At 37.9% G+C, this 22,380-nt stretch overlaps 1 protein-coding gene and 2 long non-coding RNA genes across 3 annotated transcripts; 2 read left to right on the top strand and 1 right to left on the bottom strand.

The window, feature by feature from the left end:
- The first annotated feature begins 4,389 nt into the window (after positions 1–4,389).
- Positions 4,390–21,965, top strand: LOC111193512 (uncharacterized). The gene is made up of 4 exons (XR_007427915.1): positions 4,390–4,475; positions 12,252–12,327; positions 18,311–18,377; positions 20,863–21,965. It is a non-coding gene; the product is annotated as an uncharacterized LOC111193512 (long non-coding RNA).
- Positions 6,421–7,872, top strand: LOC125785567 (uncharacterized). The gene is made up of 3 exons (XR_007427914.1): positions 6,421–6,508; positions 6,801–6,840; positions 6,884–7,872. It is a non-coding gene; the product is annotated as an uncharacterized LOC125785567 (long non-coding RNA).
- Positions 14,767–21,958, bottom strand: otx2a (orthodenticle homeobox 2a). The gene is made up of 4 exons (XM_007260603.4): positions 21,877–21,958; positions 18,293–18,420; positions 17,149–17,300; positions 14,767–16,204 (listed from the first exon to the last, which is right to left on the bottom strand). The coding sequence occupies exons 2-4, from the start codon at positions 18,387–18,389 to the stop codon at positions 15,377–15,379; spliced, it is 1,077 nt and encodes a 358-aa protein (XP_007260665.3). The 5' UTR covers positions 18,390–18,420; positions 21,877–21,958; the 3' UTR covers positions 14,767–15,376.
- Positions 21,966–22,380: the final 415 nt, after the last annotated feature.

Below are 22,380 nucleotides of genomic sequence, written 5' to 3'. Positions count from 1 at the left end.
CTACTATAATACTTAATTATAGTTTTAGTTGATTTTTGGGTTTATTGTTTGCACTGATGTTTTAAAAATCGTTTAGTCATGAACAAAATTGCCTTGAAGGCAAGGAAAAGTCATGAAAAAGTCCTGTTTGTACATAAGATGTATTATAAGTATTATAAGTAGTGATATTATATAGGATGGTTCAGTATTGATTTGGTTGTGTGTGTGTGTGTGTGTGTGTGTGTGTGTGTGTGTGTGTGTGTCTTCCATCCATCTAATTAAAGTGTGTTTAGAGTGTGGAGACCTGCAGAACACCATCTTAGCTGTGTGTGTGTGTGTGTGTGTGTGTGTGTGTGTGTGTGTGTGTGTGTGTGTGTGTGTGTGTGTGAGAAAGAAGAGAGAAGAGAGAGAGACAGACAGACTGTAATCAGACTGAGCTGCTGCTTGTTCCCATTGTTGGCTCTGCTATCTGAATGCTAAGCCTATTTTCTGCTTAGCGCTGACGCTATTACAGAAATGTTATTGTGACTCACCCCATGCTGCTGCTTTCTACCCCCAACCACACACACACACACATACACACACACACTTTCTAATACATGCGCTCACACACACTGCTACGCAACCCTTCAAAATAGTGTGCTGTACTCTATTCTACTGTATTTAAAACTATTTAATGTTTGATTCCTCTATAAACCCCACTATATGGACAAAAGTATTGGGGCGTCTGAATATTCATAGTTTTTTTTTGAAAAATGTTTTATCATGCTTTTGTAGGAGTAACTATCTTTACTGTTGGTTTAAATCCCGGTCATGCAGCTTGCCATCAGCTGCCAGGGCCCTGAGAGAGCACAATTGCTCTTGCTCTCCCTGGGTGGGTACAGTAGATGGTGCTTTTTCCCCTCATCACTCCAAAGGGTGATGTGGATCAGCACAAGGCTGCGCCTGTGAGCTGATGTATCAGAACCAAGTTGCTGCATTTTTCTCCGAGTGTTAGCACTGTGATGCTACTCGGCAGTTCGAAAAGAGGTGGGGCCACATGTATCGGAGGAACCATGTGTTAGTCTTCATCTTCCTGGTGTTGTGGCATCATTTATCATCAGGGAGTTGGGTTGGGTAATTGGCCTTGTAAATTTGGGAGAAAATGAGATAAAAATTGAAAATAAATAATAAAATAATCACAGCTAAAATAAAAAATAAAAAAAGATTTGATTGCTTTCAGTAACAGGAGCAACGAAAAGTGTGGTTAGGATGTTGTTAGATGAACACCACACCACTTAATTATCCCCAGCTTCCCAACTCATTCCAAAATTACTGGATAGAACACAATCTACAAAACTTCTGTGCATTTGTATACCTGTGTCAGCAATGGCTACAACTCGAAAAAGCTGAGTGCTTTGGTCAATAAAGTGTTAAGCCCTATCCGGACTGGATTAGTTTCTCAGGAGGTTCTGGGGGTAATTTTCTCTTTTATCCTCTGTGATTTTATTCCCGTCTGGAACGATCATGTACGTGTTTTTCTCAGACGTCCTCTGAGAAAATTACAGGCTGAATTATCTACTGTTTGTCTCTGAACTTCGTGGTCCTCCGGTAATTTTAGTCCTGTCCGGATCCACATCTCCTTGCGTTTAATAAAATAGCTATTTGTCCACTGCTGTGCACCGTAATTACGTTTCCACAGAGATCCATGTAAACACAACAGTGGAAATGGAAGAGCTACTGAACGCGATGTCATGTGACCAAGAAAGCCAAAAATCTCACTGCTCCTCTTTTTTTAAGTGCAGTCCAGATGCAGGAGTTTTATCACTAAGTAGAAGTGTGAAATATTTTTCACAGACGTCCCCCTGAGAAACTAATCCTGTGTGGATAGGGCTTTAGACGTTTTGCCAGATGGCTTTCATAATCACACAGAGTGGGAATTGAACTGGAGTCTCTTTTTATTTATTATAACACCACTGCCTACCAGGGTTCAGTTTTCACTCCATGTGACAGTGCAAGTCATTGGACGAGATTTCTAACCCTTTAAACCAGTAACTTTAAAGAAATCTCTTTTACAGAGATGGTTCTTTATGGTTCTTTATGGCATATTTCTATGATACCAATGAAATTACCTTTTGTAGCATCTTAAAATCCCTGTTTTAAAGCTCAGGTCTTCTTACTCTTTTCAAAACACTTAAACTCTTGGCCATATCTAGTCATGTAACACCAGACCAACACCCTCTGCCTCTGCCCTCTGCCAAAAAATCCCAAATTCCCAGTTGTGGAAATGGGCCAGAGGAGATACAAGGAGAGGCCTGAGTCAGGGAGGTTTCTACCCAAGCTTCAGTGCAACTTCCACACTTACAATAAGCTCATGTCATGTTTTGGAAGTTTCATGTCTAAAGTTTGGCTTTTTTAATTGTTATAAATTGATGGAAATCACTACAGAGATCAATTATATCCCACTTATAACCATGGACTGCTGTATTCACAAATATTTGCTAATATCTTCTATTTCTTGTTAGAACTACACTGTAAAATGTTTTTCACACATTTTACCTATAAATATATTTTCTGTAAACCTTTTTTCTGAAAAAACTTTTTTAAATATAACAAAAATACACTGTTTATAAAAAGTTATGGTGTGATAAAAATGCTGTATCTGTAAAATACACAATTTGTCTGTTTTTAAAAATCTTTTAGTTTTTAATTTGTTACATTTTTATTCGATTAAAAGTATAAACAGTGAGAAGAAAATTCACGTTCAAATATAGATAACTCCATGGAAGTATGCCAGAAAATACATGTAACAAATAAATTTCTGAATTTTTAAGAATTTTCTGTCTATTAAAAACAGAGAAGTCCTGTTAAAGTACATCCCTTGCAGCAGGGGTGCCAGAAAAGTAAAATTTCCTTTTTTTATTATTGTTATTTACAGAGATTAACCAGGAAATTGACCATTTTCTTGTAAAACAACCGAAATGTACAATCACAGATAACTCTATGGAAATATGCCAGAAAATACATGTAGCACACGACATTTCGGACATCTTTGAGACATTTCTGCCAAAAAAAGACTTTCCTTTTTTTTGAACAGAGCTTTACCAGGAAATTGTACTTTTCTGGCACCCTTGCTGCAATGGTTGTACTTTAACAGGACTTCTCTGTTTTTTGATAGACAGAAATCTCTGAAAGATGTCTAAAATGTCTTTTATTACATGTATTTTCTGGCATATTTCCATGGAGTTATCTGTGTCTGACAGTGAATTTTCACAATTTTCTTGTAAAACAACAGAAAATATTCATACATGTTAAACAATGCTTAGTTTTGCAACTAAAAGCTGTTTAAAAGCTTCATGTATTTTATTTTAACTCTGTAAATTAGTCTCATAGCTTCAGTGTAAAACTACTATAATAGTGAATATCAGACACCGAGTGTGACCCGGCTGATGGTGTGTGTTTTGGGGTGAGATTAGATTCTTAAATTAAGGGGGCTCTCTGGCGTTGGGGGCGGGGTGGGAGGGTACGGTTATGGCCAGGTGGTATCAGGGCCGCAGCCTGTGGACCTGGGGAGCAGCCAGCCGCTTCAGCCCCGGAGCCGAGGGGCTCCCGCTGTGCCCCACCTGCCCCAGGACCAGCGCGGGACGCTGGGATTTAGGAGAGTGGGCCGGGGGTCTGACGTAAGACGGAAAAATAACTGAGCTGAGTCAAATATATACAGTACAGGAGAGTGGAAAGCAATCGCCATATGAGCTGCATATCATCACTGTTCCAATAGAACCTCGTATCTCCAGAGTACGTCAATGAAAGGAGAATCAAAAATAATGCATTAATTTATGTGAAGACAAAATCTGGTCAGAAGATTTAGGGCGTTTTCACACCTGTAGTTTGTTTCTTTGGTCCGGATCAGTTGATGAGTTTGTTTAGTTGGAGCGTTTCTCCTTTTGTTTGGTTTGGTTTCACACAGGCATAAACCTAAATGAGCACCAATTACCCACGCGAGCAGGCTGTGTCCTCTGATTGGTCAGAGCTGTAATATATCTGTATATCTGTGCTTTAACACTGAACGCTGAAACCCTGTGCTTTCAAACACAGTGTTTGGATGTGCAGCGCAGATGTGTATGTAGTAAACCGGATAATGCAGCAGTGAGCAGTGAACGCAGCACAGACCGTGCGTGTAAACAGCATGGATACAGCGTTTGTTCATAGCTGTGGTAATTAGCGTTATCTGGCTAATATATATTAGTTTAAACTGCGCCCTATCAGCAGTTTAGCTCAAATAAATGGACTATATTTAATGGCTGGGTCGGATCGAGAACGGATCACGTTCTCACCACAAGTGAACCACTGCAGAGTTCGATTAGGACCAGTTAGGACCGGTTCTTTTGATCCGAACCTGAGTGTGATTACTGTTTTAACCGGACCAAATAGTGCTGTTTCTCATCCTAAAGACCTGATCAACCTCACAGATACAGCTCCTCACACACCACAACAACCGGCCACTTTATTAGGAACAGGTAATCTCTTACTCTTATACCCATAAACACCCAGTTCTTTATTTACTTTATTTACAACCATCAGACTCTACCTCACAAACATGCTTTATGTTTTTTTATAACTAAACCTTTTAAAGAATGATTTAGAAATTATTTATCACTATTTTATAAAAATTCAACCCTACATTCTAAAGCATATCTCCCTATAATTGGTGAAATTACATATTTGTGTTCTATAATTCGATTAGTAAATAATTTTTAGAAGTTTTGCTAAATAAATATATATTTTTTGTAGTAGAAAGAATTTAGTTAATAAATAGTTTTTTTGTAGAGAATGATTAATTTATAGTCAATAATATATTGTAAATACTATATAATATATTTAAATTGGTTTGTTATAGAAATTAAAAACAAATTTATAGCAATTCTGAATAATTTTTTGTAGATACTAAATAATTTCTAGTAGATACTGAATAATTTGTGGTAAACTTTGAAATTCTTCTCAGTTGTGATTTTATAATGGATCAAAAATGTATAGTACATATATAATAGTTTATAAGTAAGTTATAAATAAGTACTAAATCATTTTGTAATTTTCTGAATAATATGGGTACTGAATATTTTTAGTAAATACTGTATTATTTTCAGAAGTTTCTGAATCATTTATAGTAGATACTGAATAATAATAGTAATAGTAATTAATGAACAATTATAGTTGATCCTGTATGTTTTATAGCAGTTGCTGAATCATTTATAGTAGATACTGTATAATGTACAAATCAATGTAATAAATTAATTAATTTGTAGTAAGTAAAAGTAAAGGTTTGTAAAGTATGTCTCTTAAAGTAGATAATAAAATAATTTATAGTCGTTTATGAAACAAAATGTGTGATCACTTAATATAAATTAATGTATAGTCAATTAAATAGTTAAATAATTAGTATTTAATATTGAATAACATATTTGTTTAAAAAAAATAAAAACTTTATCATTTAAAGTAATTTAATAATAATTAGTAAATTAATTATCATTTTCAGCAGAAACTGAATAATTTATAGCAAATACTTAATGATTCTTAGTTTTCAGTTTTGTCCTAAAACGTATAAAACACACACACACACACACACACACACACACACACACACTCCACAGTACTGCCGCACTGGGGAAGATCACAAAGATAGCAACAGTTCCAGTCCAGTCGCTGTGAAAGTGGCGCTGTGGTGAGTCCAAATTGAAAGGGTGGAACTGGAGCCACGGAGCATGAAAGGGGATCAGAAAAAGGAGGGAGAGAGGGAGAGAAAAGAACAGAGAGAAGGAGAGAGGGAAAGAATGAGGGGAACAGGGGTGGGTGACGCCCTGAAAGACCCCATCCTGCTCACTTAAGGAAGATGAGAGAGAGAGAAAGAGAGAGAGGGAGAGAACAGAGAGCAACAAATTATGAACACTCCGTCGACCACTTTAAAGTGCACAAAAGGAGGGAGCGAGAGAGGAGCAGGGGGGAGGAGAGGTGAAGAGATAGAGGGATAGAGGAGAGGAGGGGGGCACTGACGTTTCACCCAGTCGTTTAATTAGCCACTGAGGATAAATTGACTGGAGCTGTGTGTGTGTGTTGGGATTAGGGAGTAGTAAAAGGCCTCTTATATTATAAATTCTTTGATTTTACCAAATTGAAAACCTCTGGAATAAAATCAAGAGGAAGATGGATGATCACAAGCCATCAAACCAAACTGAACTGCTTGAAATTCTGCGCAGGAAGTAGCATAAAGTTATCCAAAAGCAGTGTGTAAGACTGGTGGAGGAGAACATGATGCCAAGATGCATGAAAACTGTGATTAAAAACCAGGATTATTCTACCAAATATTGATTTCTGAACTCTTAAAACTTTATAAATATGAACTTATTTTCTTTGCATTATTTGAGGTCTGAAAGCTCTGCATCTGTTTTTTTATTTTAGCCATTTCATGTTTGGGGGTGTGTAGTGATGAACTCTGAAGCTACATGAAGTTTGGAGGTGTGTAGTGATGAACTCTGAAGCTACATGAAGTTTGGAGGTGTGTAGTGATGAACTAATCTGAAGCTACATGAAGTTTGGAGTTGTGTAGTGATGAACTAATCTGAAGCTACATGAATTTTGGAGGTGTGTAGTGATGAACTCTGAAGATACATGAAGTTTGGAGGTGTGTAGTGATGAACTCTGAAGCTACATGACGTTTGGAGGTGTGTAGTGATGATGAATTCTGAAGCTACATGAAGTTTGGAGGTGTGTAGTGATGAACTCTGAAGATACATGAAGTTTGGAGGTGTGTAGTGATGAACTAATCTGAAGCTACATGAAGTTTGGAGGTGTGTAGTGATGAACTCTGAAGCTACATGAAGTTTAGAGGTGTGTAGTGATTATCTAATCTGAAGCTACATGAAGTTTGGAGGTGTGTAGTGATGAACTCTGAAGCTACATGAAGTTTGGAGGTGTGTAGTGATGAACTCTGAAGCTACATGAAGTTTGGAGGTGTGTAGTGATGATCTAATCTGAAGCTACATGAAGTTTGGAGGTGTGTAGTGATGATCTAATCTGAAGCTACATGAAGTTTGGAGGTGTGTAGTGATGATCTAATCTGAAGCTACATGAAGTTTGGAGGTGTGTAGTGATGATCTAATCTGAAGCTACATGAAGTTTGGAGGTATGTAGTGATGATCTAATCTGAGGCTACATGAAGTTTGGAGGTGTGTAGTGATGAACTAATCTGAAGCTACATGAAGTTTGGAGGTGTGTAGTGATGAACTAATCTGAGGCTACATGAAGTTTGGAGGTGTGTAGTGATGAACTAATCTGAAGCTACATGAAGTTTGGAGGTGTGTAGTGATGAACTCTGAAACTACATGAAGTTTGGAGGTGTGTAGTGATGAACTCTGAGATATCAATGCACAGTAGAATAGTGCACCACCTCTTACTAATTCCTCACTAATACATACTCTACGCAGAAATGGTGATGTATTATAATATTGAAAAACAAGAAGAACTATTATTTTAAAGAGTGAACTTGACTGGAAGGAAAAGTACTATGACTAAATTATTAAGTACCGAGGAAAGTCCAAACACACAATCACTGTTTTAACTCTCGATATCTGGAAGTAATCACTGCCCACTTCCAGCCTCTGGGCTGCACTGGACTCACAGCTCAGGGTCTGTTTATGCCGGACCACCCTTTAATCCCACTGCACTCACCTGACCCGCCAATCAAAACCCTGACAGCACCCAAAGGCTTGGAGGAGATCGGCTTTCACACACGCAGAGGCATGCAGGACAAAGCAGAAAACACAACACTCACACACTGCTGCTGAAAAGATGTTGTGTAAAACATACAGGGCTGTAGGGTGTGTGTGTGTGTGTGTGTTGTGTGTTTTGTGTGTGTGTTGTGTGTGTGTGAGGGTGTACAGTTTCAAAGTGAAAGCTATGGAGCTAATAAGTGCTAAATGTGCTGAAACACATAAACAATAGTGAACGAGAAAAAAGCAAAAAAAAAAAAAAAAAAAAAAAGAGGAGAATTTAAAAAAAATGCCAAGAAAAAAATGCTAAGAAAAAAATGCCAAAATGGAAATAAATTAATTGCAAATTGTGACTATACTCTCTAATACTCCCCTATAGTCCCATATACTCCCTATAATACCTTATACCCACTTTAGGACCCTATAATACCATTGACTCTGTAATACTGCCAAATACTCCCCTATACTACCCTATACCCCTGTACTACTCTATACAAAACTACTACCCTATATTCCCTATACTCCCCTATACGTTTCTATATTCCACTATACTACTCTATATTCCCTACATTACCCTCTCTTACTCTACACTCCCTGTACTATTTTATAAAACCATATGTCACCTTTACTACCCTATACAACACTACTACCCTGTTCCATACATTTACAACATACCATATACAACCACTATATTATCCCATACTACACCATATTTCCTATACGATCCTATATTCTCCATACTACCCTACACTTCCTTTAATTCCCTATACTCCCTATAGTTCCCTATACTCTCTTTACTACCCTATACTCCCTATACTACTCTATACTACCATATACTCTCTTTATTTCCCTATGTTCCCAATACTAAGATATACTCCCTATACTACCCTATAGTGCCTATATTCCTGATAATACTCTATAATACCTTTACTTCCCCATGTTCCAAATACTATCCTATACTCCATACACTACCATATACTCCCTATACTACCATATAGTGCCTATAGTCCCGATAATAACCTATAATACCTTTACTTCCCCATGTTCCAAATACTACCCTATACTCCATATACTCCCATATACTCCATTTACTTCCCTATATTTTCTATATTACTCTATACTCCCTATAGTTCCCTATACTCCCTTTACTTCCCTATGTTTCAAATACTACCCTATACTCCCTATAGTACCCTTTGCTCCCTATATGCTTTTTACTTCCCTATGTTCACAATACTACCCTTTACTCCCTATACTACCATATACTCCCTATACTACCATATACTCCCTATACTACCCTATACTATCCTATACTGTCTATACCACCCTATGCTCTCTTCACTTTCCTATGTTCCCGATAATACCCTATGCTCCCTATACTGCCCTATTCTCTCAATACTACCCTATACTACCCTTTACCACCTTTACTTATTGTTCCTAATACTACTCTATACTCCCCTATACTCCCCACACTACCCTATACTCCATATACCAACATATACTCCCTATAATACCCTAAACTTTCTTTACTTCCCTATGTTCCCAATAATACACTATTCCCCATACTACCCTATACTCTCTATACTACCCTATACTAACTATACTATCCTATAGTACCTATACTAGCCTATATTCACTATAATACCCTATACTCCCTATAGTACCCTATTGTCCCTATACTACCTCAAACCTATCCTGCCTATAATAACCTATACCACCTTCTACTACCTATACTACCCTGCCCTATACTCTGTAGACTAGCCTATACTCCCCTATACTACCTTTACTTCCTTATGTTTCCAATACTACCCAATTCTCTCTTTACTTCCCTATGTTCCCAATACTACCCTATACTCTCTACACTACCCAATATTTTTTATGCTTCCTGTACCTTCTACACCCATTCTGTATTAGCCAATGCTCCATATAATTTCTATACTGCCCTATACCACATGGTACTATGTATACTCCCTACACTAGCCTATACATCCCGTACTTCCGACACCATCCTGTACTACAACAGTACTCCATGGCTAGCTAAAATACCCTACACTCCCTTTACTTTCATATGTTTTTAATATATCCCTATAATATTTTACTCTGTACTCCACTATACTTAAAAGGGAAAAGTGTGGTAATACTGAAAAGCTGAGTATCAGTTTGTAAGCCGTAAACGGTCCTATATTACCTTATTATAGTGTTAAAGCATATCCCTCGACTAATTCACACACACACACACACACACTTTAAACGTAAACATGAAACATTAATTCAGCTCAACCAGAGCGGATCGATATTGGTTTAATGTGGAATGGCATTCATTCATTATTCACACTTATTCTGAGGGTGAAGCTGGTGAAGCTGCACTGCAGCCACTCTTCAGCTCTGAGCCCCCAGAAGCCCCCCTGCAGTGCCCAGCAGTGCCAACCTGCAGCCCTGCACACTCCCAGCCCGGGCAGAAGAAGCTCCAGCCAGTTTCATTTCACTCCTGCAGGAGGAGGGGCTTCAGTGGCAACCGTGGATTTTGTTTAAAGAAAAATTCCACAGATAACTAGAGAGTGTAGTTCTGTGAGTGTGTAGGTGTGTAGGTATTTGGTGGATGGTAAGGAATAGCTAGGTGGTTGCTGAGATATCATGGTACAGTTGTTGATTTCTAGGGTGTGGCTAGGTGGTCGGTAAAAGTTTTGGTTGTTGGTAAGATGTGGTTCCTGATGTGTTATTTTGGTACACAATGTTGGTTGCAAAGGTGTGGCTAGGTGGTTGGTAAGGTGTTGCTTGGTGGTTGGTAAGGTGTGGTTAGGTGTTTGTTGAGATGTTGCTATGGTACAGGTGTTAGTTGCTAAGGGTGATTATTGATGGCTGTTGTGGTGTTTGCTATATTTTAGCTTCTAGTTGCTAAGATGTTGCAAGGCAGTTGCTAAGGTGTGACTAGGTGGTCGGTAAGGTGTGGCTAGGTGTTTGCTGAGATGTTCCTGTGGTGCAACTGTTGGTTGCTAATGTGTGCCTAAGGTGGCTGCTGAGGTGTTGATATACTTCAGCTACTAGTTGTTAAGGTGGTTACTAAAAGGTTGTGGTACAGTTGTTGGTAACTAAGGTGTTGCTAGGTGGCTGCTGAGATGTTGCTATGCTTCAGCTACTAGTTGCTAAAATGTTGCAAGGCAGTTGCTATGGTGTTGCTAGGTGGTTACTGAGAGGATGTGGTACAGTTGTGTATTACTAATGGTGCTGCAAGCTGGTTGATGAGGTGTTGTGATGGCAGAGTTGTTAATTGCTAGGATGTAGCAATGGAAAGGTGTTTCGATACTTCTTGGTGGTTGCTGAGATGTTCGCTGATGTGTTTCTCTGGTGACGTTATTGGTTGCTAAGGTGTTTGCTGATGTGTACAATTTTCTGTAACATTGGTGTGAGGATTTGCTTGCATTCAGTAAAATGAACTAGAGTTACTGAGGTCAGGATGTTGGATTATCAATCAATCAATCAATTAATCAACCTTTTTTTGATTTGATTCGGAAATACATTAAGGGGAACCCTCATTTGCAATGTAGCTAAGCATTTACAGAAACAAGGATTGACATAACAGAGAAAATATTTTTTTCTTTTTTTTTTTTACAATTATTTTAAAATAACAGTAAATAAAATATAAAAGTAGATAAAAAATAAAAATAGAATTACAATAAACAAAAAAACGAATAATAACAATAAAGCTTAATTTAAGTTTAACTGATAAAAAATTAAGATAAAAAGATAATAAGTTTAATACAACACAAATTAGTTAAAATTAGCTAAAACTAACTTTTAAATAATACAATAGAAATACAAATAAATAAATGAACTAAAAAAATACAAAATAAAAGCAATAATAATAAAAATAGTGATAATAATAAAAGAAAATTTAAATAAGTAAAACAAAAACAATAATAAAAAACTATTTAAAATAATAATAAAATAAGGAAAGAAAAAGAAAGGAAATAAAAAACTAAAAGAAAAACTAAAATAAAGAATAAAAGTTAAGAATAAATAAGATTAAGCAAAACAGGTACGGGCTGTCTGAAGGTGATTATCACCACCTCACCTCATCATCTCTAACTCATCAACTTATCCAATCCAAAACAATTTTCCCACTGCTTCACAGCTCAGTACTGGGGGGGCGTTACACCCCCTTTATAGCCCACTCCTGCATTAGGCATGATGCTCAACGGTTCATGATGGTTTATCGGTTCTAAAGAGTCGTGTTCTGTTGAGTAGTTCTCTAACGTTGGTACTAGACAAGCCAGGCAGGTGGTTTGACTTTGTCCTCTGTTTGACTCTCTGTTTGTATCAACAGATACAAAGTGTGTGTGTGTGTGTGTGTGTGTGTAGCAGAACAACAGGAGATACCAGAGGTTCAGTGCTTGTTGATAGATGCCCAAAATCTGATGTTCATCCTTAAGCCTCTGTTGATCATAGTCCTCTCTCGCCCCCACTGTCTCTCTCTCTCTCTCTCTCTCTCTTTCTCTCTCTCTCTCTCTCTCTCTCTATTTCTGCTTGGCACAGATAGGTATCTGCCCATGGACGTGTGATGGCAGCATGGTGGTGTCATGCCTCAGTGGCTCCTAAAACCAGTGAACAGGTCAGCTACAGGTTGCATTGCACTCAGAGTAACACACACACACACACACACGTTTCATACTTTTTGTCAGGACGGCAGGTCATACACAGTATGTACAATCACTGGCCATTTTATTAGGTACACATGTCCAACTGCTTATTAACGCAAATGTCGAATCAGCCAATCACATGGCAGCAACTCAATGCATTTAGACATGTAGACATGGCCAAGATGGTCTGCTGCAGTTCAAACCATGAGAGCATCAGAATGAGGACGAAAAGGTGATTTAAGTGACTTTGAACGTGGCATGGTTGGTTGCTGGTGCCAGTATTTCAAAAACTGCTGATATACTGGGATTTCCACACGCAACCATCTCTAGGGTTTACAGAGATACTCCCAGACTGGTTCGAGCTGATAGAACAACAACAGTAACTCAAATAACCACTCGTTACAACCGAGGTCTGCAGAAGAGCATCTCTGAACATCAGCACAACACGTTCAACCTTGAACGTTCATCCCTTTATGAGCACAGTGTACCTGTATCTTCCGATGCTACTTCCAGCAGGATAATGCTCCATGTCATAAAGATGACCGCGAATCATCACAGACTGGTTTCTTGAACATGAAAATGAAAGAGTTCACTCTACTGGAATGTCTCCACAGTCTCCAGATCTGAATCCAATACAGCAGCTTTGGGATGTGGTGGAACAGGAGATTTGCATGATTGATGTGAAGCCGACAAATCTGCAACAACTGCGTGATGCTCTCATGTCAATATGGACCAGAATCTCTGAGTGTAGTTTAGTGCAAAGTAATACAGTATATAGCCCTATCTGGACGGGATTAGTTTCTCAGGGGGTTCTGGGCTAATTTAATTTTTTATGGGGGTCCTCTGTGATTTTATTACCATCCAGAACGACCATGTACGTGTTTTTCTCAGACAACCTGAATTATCTATTGTTTTTCTCTAAACTCCATGGTCCTCCATTAATTTTAGTCCCATCCATTATGTGAGGTAGTACAGTGTAAGGAGAAGGTAGTTGAGTGTGAGGTAGTACAGTGTAAGGTGAGGTAGATGTGTGGTGATGAGCTGCTGAGGATAAACAGGTGTTTACAGTGTAAACGCGGGCATGGCGTAGCCGTAGCGCTGAGAGAGATTAGCAGATCTGTCTGATGCAGATCCACCAAATCCTGCACTGTTTGTACACCAGCTCAGAAAAACCCCAGTGGGACTCGACAGGGCAAACACACACACACACACACACACCAGCCTGTTTACTCAGCTGTATGGCGGATGTGGCAACTCTGGGAAAACCAGAGAAAACCATGTTAATTAAAATCGTGATTAGTGCTTTTCTTGTTGGATAAACAAACTCACCGTCACACTGTGTGTGTGTACTTAAAAGGTGTGTGTATATGTGTGTGTGTATTTTTGTCCTTATTTGAATCCCCTTATTTGGTCTTTTATAATGTCTAACATGATTTTACCATGTAAAACTGTATACAGTATAATACAATATACCCATAAAAAACATTGTCAATGAGGGAAGGCTACCTGTAATTAACTCTATATAACATTAGAATCCTAAACCCAAATAAACATAAAGAATAAAGTCAGTGATCAATGAGAGTGTCTACCTGTAATTTGCTCTATATAACATTAGAAATCTAAAACATTATATTCAACCAAAGTGTCGATTTCGTTTAACCATTTTACCAGCTTTGACTATGGTATTTATCAGTGGCATGCAGTTAATATAGTGGGTACCTCTTCTGCAACCCCCATATGTGCAACCATATATATAAATATTGTCATTTAGAGCATTTATTTGCAGAAAATGAGAAATGACTGAAATAACAAAAAAAAGATGTAGAGCTTTCAGACCTCAAATAATACAAAGAAAACAAATTCATATTCATAAAGTTCAGAAATCAATATTTGGTGGAATAACCCTGGTTTTTATTCACAGTTTGAAACATTCATCTTGGCATCATGCTCTCCTCCACCAGTCTTACACACTGCTTTTGGATAACTTTATGCTAATCACTCCTGGTGCAAAAGTCTGGGACTTGGGAATACCAACACCTGTACAAGTTTTAAGGTGCTCTCTTGTGAGTGAGATGGGCGGAGTTTATGGAAGTTAGGTCTGATAGTGGGTGCAGATAGATGGGATTGTCTATTTTTGAAGTTTTAAGTGCAGGTATTTAACATTCCTCCATCCACAGTGTCACACGTGTACCAGAAATACACCATATATGGCTGATGATATTACCAACCACAGTGGACATTACTCACAGTGGGGGGTAATGATCGTGACCGGCAACTTCTGGCTGGAGTTGTCCATGCGAACACATGGGACACAAAATTAGCTCCTATTCATATTAAGACTATTTTGGGACACCATATTTGAGAAGGTAAAAGAAAAAGTGGAATGGGAAAAATGAAAAGCATTCAAAGCATTTATACTGATTTACTTTATTTAATGAACATAATGTAAAACGTATCAGCACATTTTCACAAGAAGAAACGAGGTGAAATCACAGAATTATTACTTTCTTTACACACACTCACTCACACACACATTCATGCATTCACACACACTCTCTCTCTCTCTCTCTCTCTCTCTCTCACACACATACACACACTCACAAAAAGCGCACTCGCAGCAACATCACAGCACCAATCTGGTTCTTGATGGCATCAGCAGGGTTTTGTAAGTTTTTGTTTGCGTTTTGTCTCAAAATCTTGGTCAATCGAGGTCCAGTAAAGCAGGACCGGGTGGGTTTCAGGTTTCAGGTTACAGCAGAACCTTGTTTTTTTAACAGGACCAAACAAAAGGCATTCATTACTTCAGTAGAAACTTTGGTGAGGGCTACAGTAAGAGGAACAGCTCAAGAGTTCAGAGTTCAGGCTCAAGTCTCGGGTCTGGAGGTATAATTTTTAGGAATCCGTAGAGAAAAGCTTGGGCTTCCCAATCCGAGCGTCTTCAAAAACGTCTTCAATGTGGGGGCGAGGGTTTTGTCTTTTTTTTTTTTTTTAAACAAGAATCAAATTCAGCAAGAAAGGAACTCACAAAACCTGAAAGCGCCAGGCGGCCTGGTCTTTGTAGTCCAAGCAGTCTGAGCTGAAGTTCAGTTTCCAGGACGAGGCGGCAGCGGCTGCTGCCTGCTGGTCTTTGTAGTCTTTGTAATCCACGCAGTCCGTGGAGCTGAATGCCAGCCCTGAGCTGCCGTAGCCCTGGTGCGGGTGAGCGTGGGCGTGTGGATGGTGGTGCCCGTTGCTTTGGCTGAGATGATGTGGGTGGTGCGGGTGATGGTGCCCAGACACGCCGGTGCCTGCCAATGAGCCGATTTGTGCGTGGTGGGAATGGTGGTGGTGCGGGTGACCGTGCACGGGCGCCAGGTACGAGCTGCAGTCCATGTTACCGAAGTACGACCCGGAGGTGGCACCCGGGTAACCCTGGGTGTAACCGGTCGTCTGGTTGTAGGACATGGGGTACGAGGGTACGCCGGTCGCCGCAGACACGCCACGCTGCATGCAGGAGGCGCTGGACGGTGGTGCCGGGTCTGGTAGGCTGGCAGGTGCCGGCAGAGGCGAAATGGGTGCAGGGCTCCAGATGGACGAAACAGGCGTGGTACCGGAAGCGGAGCTCCCGCTCATCCCTAGTCCTCCCAAACCTGAGGGGTTCGATCCTGAAGATGATGAAGACGAGGACGAGGATGAAGAGGAGTTGGTGCTGGACACGGCCGGAGGCGTATACTGTCCGCTGCTCTCTGAACCGGGGCTGTCGCGTGACGGAGAGGACTTTTTCTTTACGGGTCTGATTTTGGCACTGTTGTTGCTGCTGGTGCTCTGCTGCTGCTGCCGGCACTTCGCTCTGCGGTTCTTAAACCAAACCTGAGCAGAAACGAAAGAAAGAAAGAAAAAAAAGATATGATCAACACAAACTCTTAAGCACTCAAACATACACTCAGACATACTTTTTATGTATTATATGGTTAACGGTGTGGAGTAGTGGATAACACCACTGCCTTCCCTGTTCCTTGACTATGGTGCAATTCCTAAGCTGGCAAACCAATCATACTAGAGCAACAGGAAGTCCTTGGGCAAGAATCAGAAGTTAAAAAAGATGAGTTTCTTTGATTTTATCAATCTGAAAACCTCTGGAATATAATCAAGAGGAAGATGGATGATCACAAGCCATCAAACCACCAAACTGAACTGCTTGAATTTTTGCACCAGGAGTAAAGCAGCATAAAGTTATCCAAAAGCAGTGTGTAAGACTGGTGGAGGAGAACATGCCAAGATTCATGAAAACTGTGATTAAAAACCACCTGAAGTGGTCTTTTAATTTCTTCCAGATCTGGAAATAATCATCTTAACTTTAGTTGCTTGTTAGCTACATTATCTTTTTGGTATTTTTTGTTATAAACATTTAGTTATGCATCACTAAATGAGATGTACAATCAAACACTGTACTATAATCTATAATAAACAGTATTAACTGCTATATAGATGTGTTGTAAATGTCATGCTTTTATCTTTAGTTCTGATGTTTTTGACTGTTTTTACTTTTTGTCCTTTTTGTTGTGAGTCTGGCAGGTGTTCTGTACATTGTGTCTAAATGTTATAATAAATAGACCAATAGAAATCCTCCAAAATATAAGTAGAACTAAATGGTTTTACATTGACTTCCATTGGAAGTTCAGTAGGTTTTTGTTTTCTTCTCCTGTAAAGTTCCACTGTGTAGAACTCGAGCCTGCTGATCCACCTGAACTGTGTGTGACTGAACAGGGTGTTATGTATCAGGTGTGTGTGTGTGTGTGTGTGTGTGTGCGTACCTGTACTCTAGATTCCGGCAGGTTGATCTTTAAAGCCACTTCCTCTCTCATGAAGATATCAGGATAACGCGTTTTAGCGAAGAGGGACTCCAGAATGTCCAGCTGAGTTCGAGTGAACGTCGTCCTCTCTCTCCTCTGCTTACGAGGATTTGCTTTAATAACAAACAAACAGACAAATATTTAATTTATATATTAAATAACTACACATATATGATACGTTTATAATATATAGTCAATCTGAGATATAAAACTAAAACTAGTGCTGAGCTGTAGTCTTGTGCTTGAGTTTGGACACTCATGTTTAAAACCAGGACAAATGTTGTGGACTGTTAGTTTTAAAAAAACATTTTAAACTTTTCTGCACTTTTTAAAAATGATTTCTATTTAGGATATGTTTACAATATATGGTCAATCTAAGATCTAAAGCTAGTGCTGAACTACAGTCTTGTGCATGATTTTGGTCACCCATGTTTCAAAGTAAAAAATATTTAAACAATTTCTGCACTTTTGCAATTTTCTGCACTATTTTAAAATTTGTTGCAATAGAAAACATTTTCTATTTTTTCTGAATTTAACATTATGAAAAGTGTATTTTGTTTGTTCTGCAAACGTAAGAATTTATAATTTAAAATGTTCATAAAAAGTGCCATTGCATTTGCAACCAGATTATGCTAAAAAAAAAAATGCTATAGAATGTGCTATAGAAATCTGTGTCTATAGTGACAAACATTATGCACATTTATTTTGTGCTTCAATTTATGAAAATAATAAAATAAAGAAAACATTCAATTTGAGCAATGGTGCCAAAACTTGTGCATAACAATTGTATTTCAGACAAATGTAGTAAAATATGCTTATTTTTATGATTTGTTGAACCAAAGATCGCTAAGAATGTTTGTTTATGTATTGGGTCTGTATGTGTGTTGTTTGTGTTTAAGACAACCCACTATATCAGTGTATGTTTGTGTGTATTGTGTATATATGTGTATCTGTGTATAAGTATATATATATATATATATATATATATATATATATATATATATGTGTGTGTACGTGGGTATATGTGTATGTAGTGTGTATATATGTGTTTATATATGTGTATATAGTGTTTATATATGTGTATATAGTGTATATATATGGGTACCTGGGTATCCCACGGCAGGGTGCAGCAGGTCCATGGGCGCGCCCCCGAGCCCCAGCCCGTTCATGGCGTACGGGCCCTGTTTCAGGTAAGACATCATCCTCACACACACACACCTCCTCAACACACACCTGCAACACAAAACACATACCTTTAGTCATTAACAGTCACGTGCAGCGCTTATTACTGAACAACGTTCAGTTAATGAATTAATAAAGCTCCACATAGTGCTTCAGAGTGCAGAACCTACAATAAGTGTGGGTTTAGTGGAAAATTGTAGTGAAAATACATGAATAAATAAATATTTTGGCGAATTTTGCGAGAAGTTAACCTAGACTAGCCAAAAACAAATGTGCCACTTTTTTTGCTATTTGAAAGATGCCGTAAAAAAATATAAAAATAGACTTATATACTGTAAAATAACTTAAAAGCGAAAAGAAACTAAAATTTCTAAAACTTTTAGAAGGTTCTTCAAAGATCCAACAGAAGTTCGCTCAAAGAACACTCTTAAAAAAAAGTTTTACGAAGGGTTCTTTGGGACATCACACACAATATTTTATTTTTATGTTTTTCCATGCTCACTCCAGCATTTTGCACGAACATTGTTTTACAGAATTGGATATAAAAGTTTAAAAAGTGTTGTTTTTCTCTTGTGTCGCTCAATTAAATTTTGAAGTCGCGTTAATGTGAAAAGTAAAAAAAAATCGCGCGAAATCTTTAAGAGATTCCATACACTAACTTTTTGCAAAAGATGTTTAGTGAGGTTTGCTGATGCTGGCTGAGGGCATCCAGAAGAAATCTTGAACTACACTTTGTACTTCAGCTTGGCTCACATGATATAACATACTTTAGTTAAAATGAGAAATTCCCTGTTAGGTTTTACTGTATGTTTGTTTATTTGCATCTGTTAAAATCATATGTGGTGCTTTTTTCAGGTAAAAACTGTCATATTGCTGAGATAAATGAATTAGTGTAATTTGCTTTGAAGCCTAAAACTTTTGCACATTACTGTATATCCCTTTATATCCACTTCTTTAAAGCTTTACACACACAAAAAAGTTTTTTAACTAAGAGGTTGTTCAAGAGAATTAAAAGAGTATTGGTTCTACTTCGCAATTGCACAAATATCCATTGTTTATTTTTTGAGTAAAACGGAATAAATAAATAAAAAACATGACCATTTTCAAATACTGTTTAATACCCGATTTAATTTTAACTTCGCCGCCAAATCGCCCCGTAATGAGCGCGCGTGTGAATCCACGTCCAAACCCTTCAGCGATCGCTAAAGAAAACCCAGCGCGTGAGTAAATCGTGAGTAATCACCGTCCCACCATCACCAGCTATTTCACAGCCCACTAATCAAGACCCTCCGCGGCACTAATTGGCCTGTCTGCAGCTGCGGGACACGGTTTGATCAGTCTGGGGCTGAAATGATCAAAACTTTTATCAAGTATCGACTATTAGAGTGTTTATTAGAGCGGTCCGAATAAACACTGATCAACTTTACAACTCTGATAATTTATGTACGTATTTATGCTAAAGCGTTTAAAGTACTTTGTAATGAAGTAAAATCTTTTTTTTGTTGTTAATTAATTACGTTGCAAAATTTAAAGAAGTTAGAAAAAACTAATTAAACGTGTTGAAACAGTAAACTTCTACCGTTACATACCATATGAATATATGCATAAATAATGTGTTACATTTGCTTACTGAAAATGCACAGGCAAATTTCTACGGACTTATGCAAAGTTTGGGCACTCATACAAACTTAAATATATTATTTCTTTCTACACAGATAACACAAAATAATAACAAATAACAAAATAAATAAACACATGGTCTGTAATATGTAAAACGACATATTTAATGTGAGTTTGCTTTATAATGTGCTAAAAGTGTGTATTAGTGGAGGAGGTGAACTCATTGCACTTGCTCAGTGTGCATAATCTTTTGCATAAATCCTTTGATAATAATCCTAATTCAAAATGCAGTGCCTAAAATAGTCAAGCTTATAAAAGGTGGTATGGAAGGTTTTTGCTATTTAGTGATTGAAGAGAAAAATATATTTATATTTTTAAAATGAGAAAATGTGCCCTTTTAAAACTAAAAAATAAACTAAAAATAAACAAATGCAGCACATCTATTTAATGAGAAAAAAAATACACACTTAAACTGTGATGTTAACTGACGTAAACTGGAAGACTACAGTTTTGGCTATTTAGTTTAGAATTTATTTCAGGAAGTTCGAAGTTCTAAATAATTATTATTATTTTTTTTTTTTCAGTCGTGGTCATCACAGTTACGTTGACGTTATGTTTACTTTACTTTTAGAGATTGATATAATGGTTAAAATATTTAAATATTTGTAATTAAGAGTTTTAACATAAAATATAATATAAGCTTTTTAACTAAAACAAATATAATGATCAAAGTAAAAATTGTTATCTGAACTACATGAAAACAAACTGTGGCCTACCTAAATTGTATTTAGTTTAAATTTTAGTTTCCTTTAAGTTTTTCATTTTAAACACCTAACGCTTAATTTTAATTATTCTCTACATTTCTCCCTGCAGGTAAAACAGGCAGGCCTCGCTAATCGAGTCTAAATGGAGTGGGAGGTTTTTATCTTCTCTTCATGGCCATTGTTCTGGAGAAGATGTACAGATGTATGAGGAGAAAAGTTTCTGTAAAGTTCGTGGTGCGCTTCTCTGCGGTTCCTCATGCCTATGAAAGGCCCCGTTAAGGTCCAGCAGATCCACGCTGCAGCTTTAAGCAAATGGAAATCAGCAGCGACTGCGCAAATCATCCCTGTTTAGCTATTTAGATTGAGCTCAGGGGGAACTCCATTTACAGAAGAAACCTTATCGACTAAACAAATCACACGACCCCCCAAACCCAAACTCACCACGGGCTTCACGCATACAGAGCGCAAATGCGTCCCACTGGGTTCGAGATTGGGCGTATTGACACGATTTCACCCCTAAAATAAAGTAAACATTTTCTGAGAAAAGTGATTTGCTAATTGTGCGGCTTTTTTTTTTTTTACAATTATCTCATTTTAATTTGTAGCGTAAAAAATGCTCCCTTTGTTTTACTTTTGTTTTATTTAGGATGCTTACAGTAGTAGACATTTTAATTCGCACGTTTAAAAATAGCCGTCACTTAACCCTCCTGTTATGTTATGGGTCAAATTAATCTGTTTTACAGTTTGAAGATCTAGGAAAAATAATTGAAAGTATTTTTTAGTATGAAACTTCTTCTTCTGCTTCCCTTTATTACTGTAATCAACATATAATATAAAAATGGTTCATCTCACATATTTGCAAACCACTCCCTGCAAAACCTAAAACTAAATTGCAATGTTATTTCAAAAGTAATAAAGTAGTAAAACTTTGAAAAAAGATTTGAACATGTATTTTTATATATATATATATACAACGAGTAAGTTATCCTAATCGAACCATTACCTGTTAGAGGTAAGGAACAGTATTGCTGTAACAGGAGGGTTAAGTAAGTAAGTAAATTTGTAAGCAATTTACCAGAACAATAAACTTGTTAAAAAGATAAACAAAAATAAAAGTCCTTACCTATAGATTTGTTTCCTGGTTATCCACTTTCCGAAGATAAAATCCACGCAACTAAGGAAGGCGTCCCTTAGATTTTTTTTTTTTTTTTTGCACGCAAGAAAACCAATTTAAACAAATTGGGCAAAAAACAGATTGTTGCTGAAGCCTGGACTCCACAGTCAAACTCTAGAATACTCCCTTAAGAAGATTAAGAAGAACAAATCGGTTCAATCGCGGTGGTCTAAATAAATGAGCACACGAACGATCAAAAACACCTCAAACTCATCTTTCTCCCACACGCGCTCCTGCCAATGATGTTGACGAATTGAGATCGATCGACTTTTTTGACGCCCCCTCCGCCTGTGGGTCAAAAATCCCCGCCTACCTCGTTCACTCCAGCCAATCAAAATGCGCCCTTTTCCTCACGGGTGAGCGAGCCGGCCAATCACAAGGACCATGGCAAAGCGGCAACGTCCAATGTGATTATGACGCTTCTGCATTACGAACATTTCTGGTGCATTTTTT

This window comes from Astyanax mexicanus, chromosome 21, assembly GCF_023375975.1.
Source record: "Astyanax mexicanus isolate ESR-SI-001 chromosome 21, AstMex3_surface, whole genome shotgun sequence".
Classification (NCBI taxonomy): domain Eukaryota; kingdom Metazoa; phylum Chordata; class Actinopteri; order Characiformes; family Acestrorhamphidae; genus Astyanax; species Astyanax mexicanus.
Note: the sequence above shows the minus strand (reverse complement) of the source record. Positions and strands in the feature narration are given on the sequence as shown.

Excerpts from the sequence above, each read along its gene's own strand:
- otx2a (XM_007260603.4), bottom strand. The coding sequence starts at position 18,389 with ATGATGTCTTACCTGAAACAGGGCCCGTACGCCATGAACGGGCTGGGG. Across the intron at positions 17,301-18,292 it reads CCCTGCCGTGGGATACCCAG|CAAATCCTCGTAAGCAGAGG; the intron begins GTACCCATATAT and ends TTGTTATTAAAG. Across the intron at positions 16,205-17,148 it reads TGCCGGAATCTAGAGTACAG|GTTTGGTTTAAGAACCGCAG; the intron begins GTACGCACACAC and ends GTTTCTGCTCAG.